Here is an 8,023-nt window from a genome sequence, read left to right as displayed (position 1 = left end):
AAACAATATGTGTACCAAAAGGATAACTAAGTATTGCTGCATGAGTGAACATAACATGCTGCAGAAATCGTTTTCCGGACAAATGATATTTATTTACCATGTTATAGAACAAGAACACCGTCTAAAAATGAATACACTAAATCCTCCTTTCTCACCACTCCAACATAAATGGTTCTTTCTTCACAATGTTACCTCGATTTAATCTCTTATACCTGTATACACGTCAAATTCAAACCAACAAAAGTGCATCAAAAGAACAGTCACAGGTGTTTAGATATGAAAAAGACTGCTGCTTTATTGTCATAGTAATGTTCTGTACAATCAACAGATTATTGAGGCGCTTATGGTTCAATTCAGATTCATGACCATCTTCCTTTGCTTATACTGAGACACACAGTCTTAATCCTGAAACCCTGCTACAAATCACACAAGCTTTACAAATCACCAGCAGGCATGACGCTAATCTTGAAAGGAATAATCATCTTGACATGTGGGTCCATATTTACAAATATCATTTACAGAAACTGCACCTCGTAACATGCGTGACTACAGATTCACAAGATTAAACAGCAGAGTCAAGCAACTGTTGATGAAATGTATTGCTCCGGCAGTGTAATAAAACAGCAGCATGAATTATACCAATAGACATTTCTGTGGTTCAATTATTGCATATAGACAGCTTGTCTTAAATCAGATTCTGAGCCTGTGATACAGATGAGTTTAGACGTTAAAATGCACATAAAGGACAAGATGATTCTTGTGTGGTGGTCTGGGTGGGCTGCAGATAGTGTTTCTCAGTACTCCTCTCCCGTCAGTACCTCCCTGCATATATCAGGAGTCACAATCTCAAACAGAGGGATTAGACAGATGCATAAACTGCTCCTCCGGTCGTGCCTGTGCAATTCAGTCCAGTTATTCATTCAGAGTCCTGCAAGGAGAGAAGACAATGCAGAGAGATAGTTGTAATTCAAGACAAGAGTTGCAATTAAAATCTTTTATTATTAGCTTAGCTTCCGCTTCCACAGTACACAATATAGTCTTTGCCAGAGAATTTAATTAGGTTTTCAAGCTGAAGAGATGGTGATATAAAAAGGATGTAACAATAATATTCCAAGCAGATAATTGTATCTTTCCAAACCAGAGGTAACTTTACAGCATATGCACACACAAGCTGAACATGTATTAAGTAAGTCATAATAAAGAGGAAGATATAGATTTATTAAGAATAATGATTTGTGCCCACTCAATTGATATAAATATTACAAACTCTTAATGTTACGATATATAGGAAGGATTCTGTCCAAAATGATCGAATCTTTGTTTTTTTGCCATAGCTAAAAAACTAAGAGCATGGTTAGAGCCATCTGATATCCCTTGCTGACATAAGAGCTGTGAGAAATAGTTGATTCATTGTTTAGTTGATTAAGGGGAAATTAATCTGCACATTTTTCAATAATCCAAGCTTCTACATTGGCTTGGAGATTGAAACATCTCTTTATTGGCAGCATCAGGTAAAGGCATCAAATGCACTCCATACACTTTTTTAATGATCTATTAATCATGGAAGGCATTTTCTAAGCTATTGTGAATAGTTTGTTACTGAACCTTGAGATCCTTGCTGAAGATGTGTGTTGATGGGTTTAGTAAATTATAATATCTAGTTGTTATGTCAGGCTCTACACTGGTAGATTCAGGGAAACTCACCCTTCTGCCAAGTTGTTCTCCCTGCTTATGCTCCCAAAGCCTCTATATCCTCCCTGCCTCCTTCAGTCTGGCCATCAGGTCGTCCACCGTCTCCACCTTCACCCCCGCCTCTCTTTGGGCAGGCTCGTCCACCCTCAACACCTCCAACCGTGACGTGATGTCCACCCCTAAGTCAGCAGGCTTCACGTTGGCTATCTTCTTCTTCTTGGCTTTCTGAAAGTAGGGAAACACAGGAGTGGGATAAAGAACAGATTCTGTACTATTTGTTTTTTAAAAAGTACCTGTCAATCAAACTATGATGAATTTTGAATGCTGAATAGAGTGGAGCCCTAAACTGAGCTCCAGGTATTTTATAGTTTCTGAATAAAATACTACGGTCATTCCTAAAAACAAGAATATTTCTGGCTTTGTTTCTGCCTCCTGCATTTCTGAACATATTTTCCGGCTACCTACCATGATATTGGGCAGGGTGGCATATCTGGGAGTGTTGAGTCGAAGGTCTGCAGTAATCACTGCTGGTGTGTTGATCTTAACAGTTTCCAGGCCACCATCAATTTCTCTCACTACTTTAATCTTGTCTCCTTCCATTGACAATTCTGATGCAAAAGTACCCTGTAATTATAAGGTAAAGCACAAATACATAACATTAAATACAAACAAATTAATTATTGCCAAAACAGGAACATGATCATTTCTGACCATGCTTTGGAAAGAGCGAAAAAAAATAGTGTAAGAGAGCCGCACTTGGATTGTAACTAATCCTGGGGATATGTGTCTTAAGAATGAACCAATTTACTATAAAATGTCAGGTGATTAGTAACAATTGTAATAATATGCGACATAAAAATCAAAATATAGGTAACTTTGGGGATTAGCTTGTTAAAATTAGATTACGACTATCTACCTATTGAGGCCTCACACAAAAAGCTTACACTGAGAGATAATGTATCAACAAAGAGCTCCATCTATTGGTCAGCCAGTGGAAATTGCCCTCCACTGTCCAAACAGCCTTTGACCTGCTGATCTGTGCAGGATCACTGTAGCTCTTTCCGACTCAAACTAGTCTCCGCTTACTTCGATAAGGCAGTCTGTACAGGGGCATAGCCTGACGTCACCACTACTGCATTATAATAAATATTAACTGTGTTGATCTAATTTAGAGCAATCCCAAGTAACAGGCTGTTCTTAAGTTAAAACTCACCTGAGGCCAGTCCAGTAAGGCTGCTGTCATCTGACCAGTCTGATTGCAGTCATCATCGATGGCCTACAGGAGCAACACAAGTCATTTCATCACAACAAAATTGGTGTGTAGATCGTTTCATCCCCGTATGAGAGCAGGAAGTGTTTTTTTTTTAATAACCTGTTTGCCGAGGATGACGAGTAGAGCTTCCTCCTTCTTGGCCAGAGCAGCCATGATCTTAGAGACCTGCAGGGGTCCCAAATTCTCATAGTCTTTGCCAGTCACTTCCACGTGAATGCCACGGTCTGCTCCCATGGCAAGGGCAGTACGGATGGTCTCCTAAGAGAGGGGGGAAAGAAAAGAAAGAACTGGTTTGAATAGAGTTGAAATATTTAGGTTGTGCTGCTCCCCAATTTAAAAAGTTACCAGACCCACAATCACAATTACTTAAACACAATATGGTACTGTAGGTCCTCACATGTCTATAACATGTATCTAATAAATGCAACATTTTTTTTTTTTTAAATATCAGTAGGTAATTACAGTATGACTAACTTAACATTGTGGACTATAAATCCTGTATATATATATTGGTGATTTAAACTATTCTCAGTTTATATACTGTACATGAAATCATTTTTCTGTATTACAAAAAGTATAATATAAGCAAATATAGGACTGCATTTTGGTTTGGTGATATTTACAAATTATTTACAATAATTGTGATGAGCCTATTTTTCTAAAGATAACTGAAACATAAGGAAATTAAACATTTGAATAAGCTTTTAAATAAATCAAACTGCCTAATTATGCTAAATGTATGATGATTTAAAAAGTAGTACCATCTAATTATTTATCGTTTATTCGTACTTGTGAAATGATATCCATTCTACAGCATGATTCGGCTAAACCATTATGAAAGATAGAGCTGAAGTCCAGCAAAAGAAAAAGATTAAACAGTTGAACTACTATACAGAACTCCTCTAAAGTAGTTCCATCTCACCCACCATTACTTGCTGTGGCCCGCAGCTGACCACCACAACCTCCTTAATAAGCTTCTTCTCCTTCATCTTGACCGCCTCCTCAACAGCGATCTCACAGAAGGGGTTCATTGAGTGTTTAACTCCATCCGTCACCACGCAACTGTTGTCGGGCTTCACACGAATCTGAGTGGGGAACAAGACCGCAGGACAGAGTCACTACAGGGGTGCTAGAAGACAAACAATCCAGATAACCTGGATTCAGGGGCAAACTGTCAGACACAAAGACAGAGACTCACACAGGAAGAAAGCACAATGTCTAAAGTTTAAACAGGCAAGACATGGTAAATGAAAGAGAATACATTTGCCTGAGGGTATTAAACATAGAATCTGGATAAAGGTCTGCTGTTTCATTAGTAGGACAGAAGTATATGGACATCCAAACAAAGTATGTGAATGTTCATTTGCAGCTAGAACAGGAATCTGCCTGAAGGGTCTTAATCCTATTCTGTGATAATAGCAATAGAGAGGTCTGGCGATAAGGCTTAGCTAACAGCTCACGTTTCACCTGATACCGAAGGCATTTGATCTGGTTAAGGTCAGGCCTTTGTGCCGGGCCATATAACTTCTTCCACCTCTAACTGGAAGGGGAAAAAAGTGTGGACCACCTGACAGTGCATGCTGTTTGTATGTTCTGTGTCTATTGGCATTGGGCTTCAGCTTTAAGATGTCCCAGAAACCGATTCAAGGGACCTGGCCAAAATCACTGAAAAACAGCCACTGACCATAGAAGAACACAGAAATATGTGTATGGCCATATAACAAACCTGTATCATTTAACTTTATGTTATAAACATATGCAGAATAACAGTAACAAATAAATGTATTTGAGCTAAATTGACCTAGTCAAGTATTTGAAAAAAAAACTTTTAAGAGAAGCAACTTTCCTAACTCAATGTATTTTAATCATCTGACTGATAACCAGAGAGCAGAGGGGAGAGAAGTGAGTATTGAACACTGACAGTGCACATGTGCGTGAAACAGCTGCAAACACATTTTTATGATGTGCTCAATCTGAGTGCCAGTATCTTTGCTGAAAATGTGAAATGATATTGACCTTACAATGATTATGTGACTTCAACATTGTCTTGCAGACTTAAGACGGGGGGAAGCTGATCTAAGAAGGACATGCCAATTGTTAAGACTAAAATTAGGTAACATCATTTTTAAATGATTTGCTTTACAGCTGCTCAGTTAACCTACAAAACCTCATGTTTTGCAACAATGGTGACAATAATCTAGCTGCAAATAACTCCTCTCTGGCATCAACCAAAAGTCACTCCAACTGCTGCAAACTTCTTACTTTCTTTGGTTTTTAGTTGAGAAAAGTACAACATAACACTACCCTTATTTAATGTACAGGTTTTATTTAACTCTATCCATTGTACTATTTTATCTTTTATCATGATTTTTCTTCTCTTCACAATGCCTTTTCGTCGTCTGTCTCCATGTGTTATTTAACCTTTATTTGTCTCACTTAGTTTGGCTTTGTGTTGTGAAATGGACTTGTATCCGGCATTTGCTTTGCTAAATCTCCTTTTAACTGTGCTTTATAAAAAAAGGTATTATTATGTTGTTATTATGCAGGTTATCTGTCAAGAAAGTCAATAGTTATGTTACTTAAGCTGTGATAATGTGCCACAGCCAGCTGGTATCAGGAGGCTAACGTTAGCTACACAGAAAGTCAACTGACTGAGTACAGAAAAAGAGTCTTTCAAACGTTAATACGCCCGTCGAGACATCAAAACGATATTACCTTAACGGCGTAGTCAATGACTCGCTTAACTCCAACGAGGACACGTCCAGACATTATTGCTGAAACGTTTATCAATGCAGAAGTAGACAGCTAAAGAAACAGTGTCACCGCAGTGAACCTTCACCCAAGGAGTAGAGGTCGGACATATTTTAGTGTGACACCAGAGTGGAACGCCTCCCGTTCCAGCCAACAGGAAACGGACAAGAGTAACCAATCTCTACGCGGATTCGCTAAAAAGTCGCTTAAAGCCGTTGTTAAATTAAACAATAAGTCACCAAGTACATATGTGGTTTCTGTCAAATAAATTGAATTTAGGATGTTTGGAGAAAGTCTTAAATCCACATTAATTCCCATGATCTACTATCGTTATTGTTTCCATTGCTGAAACTGTGGGACAAATCCATAGACAAATCACAGGTGCATGGTGTGGTGCTCCTCATATATTTGTCGTAAATAGGAGCCAAAGAAGAAACGTTCCGCATAATGTGTGGCAAAGTTCACCGAGGTAGAGTGATGTAACGAGGGTTAAGCGATGTTTCATCTATTTATTCATCGATTGTGTTGGGGGTCTGAATGAAATTTGAGACACAGACAAAAAAACTATCAAATACAGTTATTCTGATAGGGAAAACATTAATATCCAAAGCCTAATCAATAGCTAATCTTGATATAAGTTTTTTAATATTCCTAAAATTAAAGAAAGATATGTATTGTGCCTACAAACAAAACTCGAAAAGCCCTTGTTCCATTGATATATATATATATTTTTTTTAATCTTTATTTTAATTTAATGCTCGATTTTGAGCCAGACAATTAGCCACCTTTTTATTACTATAAAACCTATCATGCATAATGAGCTTATTGATGTCTTTTATACATAAATATGTGTCCCCTGTGTGTCAGGGAACCCACAAAGTGTCAGAAAACAAAACCCTCTCTCTTTTCCTCCGTACCCAAATCTCTAAAAACTGGGGTAGCCTACAACGGAGCTGATCCAGATTTGCGTCCGATATGACGTAGGCCTAATATCGGAAAAGTGGACCCACGGCACTCTCAGAAACGTTGCCATCAGAAACAATGCCCGACTGTTTTGGACGTAATATGGTCTTTGTTTACATTAGCAAGCATCGCTAACACTCAGAGCTAACCTGTACTGAAGAGAGTGGGTGTTTCTCAATAGAGAACCGCAGTGACGCGTCAAAACCTGGTCAAAACCCGGAAGTAAGTTAGCATTTTTACCACGTCCGGTTCCTTCGATAAAAAGCAATGCAATTTCTCCGTAGGATTTTGGAAAATAGCTCCAAATAAGGTCTGTGTTTGACACAAATTGAAGAGACGTTTTGTTCTACGACATTAAATACTCAGCAGTGATTTTTGAAGAGTTTACGTGTCTGAAAAACGATGGTTGTTAACATTTGGCTGAATAGGACTACAGAAGTTGTCCAGGCCGTTTGTCCTTACACCGAACACATAAAACACTCCCGCTAATTTTGTTTGCCCTGTTCTGCTTGAAAGCAAGTGCCTGCCTCCTGCAAACTGTTCAAACAAACGCTTCAACTTGTACCATTTAGAATCTGTATGTTTGAATATGGATCTTAAGTTGGCGTGACGTTGAAGCAGCGACCCTGCTGTAGTTCGTTTATAGCATAACGTTAGCATTTTGCTTCTGGCGACTAGATTTATGATTCGAAAATTATAGAAGTAGGGTAGACATGTGGTTTATTATCCGGCTGAACAAAACGTGATCCGTCTCTTCAATGTGGCCGTTTCTCAATCGCGAGGAAACTGGCTTCCAAGCCAATATTTCAAGGATACTACGTCATCGAGTGCCGCCGAAGGACTGTTCCAATCTCCAGCATACTTGGAATTCCACCGAGGCTGCGTCCTTGGTTTGGGGGTAATTTTGAGGCTGCACATGGGTAGACTTCGCGTCCTTCAAATCCCCACAATGCTTTGCGCACGGACCAATTTCCCCAAATCTGTGGCGGAAAATGTAAGGCGGGGCCTCTCATATGACGCACACCTGCACACTTGTTAGCCTGTTCCACTCTTCGTTTTCCGAATGCCAGGAAGGATTCTTGCCTAGCTTCTGAAGGAAGTGACTCGGAAGACAGGTGCTACCAAGCAAGCATCCTCGCGATTGAGAAACGGCCTGTGTGTCAACCACAGACCTTATTTTGAGCTATTTTCCAAAATCCTATGGAGAAATTGCATTGCGTTTTTGACGAAGGAACCGGAAGAGGTTTACTTCCGGGTTTTAGGACGCGTCACTGTGGTTCTCTATGTCGAGTAAAGCTGCTCCAGAGCCACTATTTCAAGCATACTACGTAATCGTGTGATTTT

General features: G+C 39.2%; 1 protein-coding gene across 1 annotated transcript; it reads right to left on the bottom strand.

Moving 5' to 3' along the window:
• Positions 1 to 267: 267 nt before the first annotated feature.
• etfb (electron transfer flavoprotein subunit beta) lies at positions 268 to 5,837 on the bottom strand. The gene is made up of 7 exons (XM_010792762.1): positions 5,681 to 5,837; positions 3,892 to 4,050; positions 3,065 to 3,223; positions 2,906 to 2,968; positions 2,158 to 2,316; positions 1,705 to 1,917; positions 268 to 928 (listed from the first exon to the last, which is right to left on the bottom strand). The coding sequence occupies exons 1-6, from the start codon at positions 5,732 to 5,734 to the stop codon at positions 1,747 to 1,749; spliced, it is 765 nt and encodes a 254-aa protein (XP_010791064.1). The 5' UTR covers positions 5,735 to 5,837; the 3' UTR covers positions 268 to 928; positions 1,705 to 1,746.
• Positions 5,838 to 8,023: the final 2,186 nt, after the last annotated feature.

This window comes from Notothenia coriiceps, unplaced genomic scaffold, assembly GCF_000735185.1.
Source record: "Notothenia coriiceps isolate Sejong01 unplaced genomic scaffold, NC01 NC01_scaffold00036550, whole genome shotgun sequence".
Classification (NCBI taxonomy): domain Eukaryota; kingdom Metazoa; phylum Chordata; class Actinopteri; order Perciformes; family Nototheniidae; genus Notothenia; species Notothenia coriiceps.
Note: the sequence above shows the minus strand (reverse complement) of the source record. Positions and strands in the feature narration are given on the sequence as shown.

Coding starts and splice junctions, on each gene's coding strand:
- etfb (XM_010792762.1), bottom strand. CDS start 5,734: ATGTCTGGACGTGTCCTCGTTGGAGTTAAGCGAGTCATTGACTACGCC. Junction 4,051..5,680: donor TCATTGACTACGCCGTTAAG/GTAATATCGTTT, acceptor TTCCCCACTCAG/ATTCGTGTGAAGCCCGACAA. Junction 2,969..3,064: donor TCGTCATCCTCGGCAAACAG/GTTATTAAAAAA, acceptor TTGCTCCTGTAG/GCCATCGATGATGACTGCAA.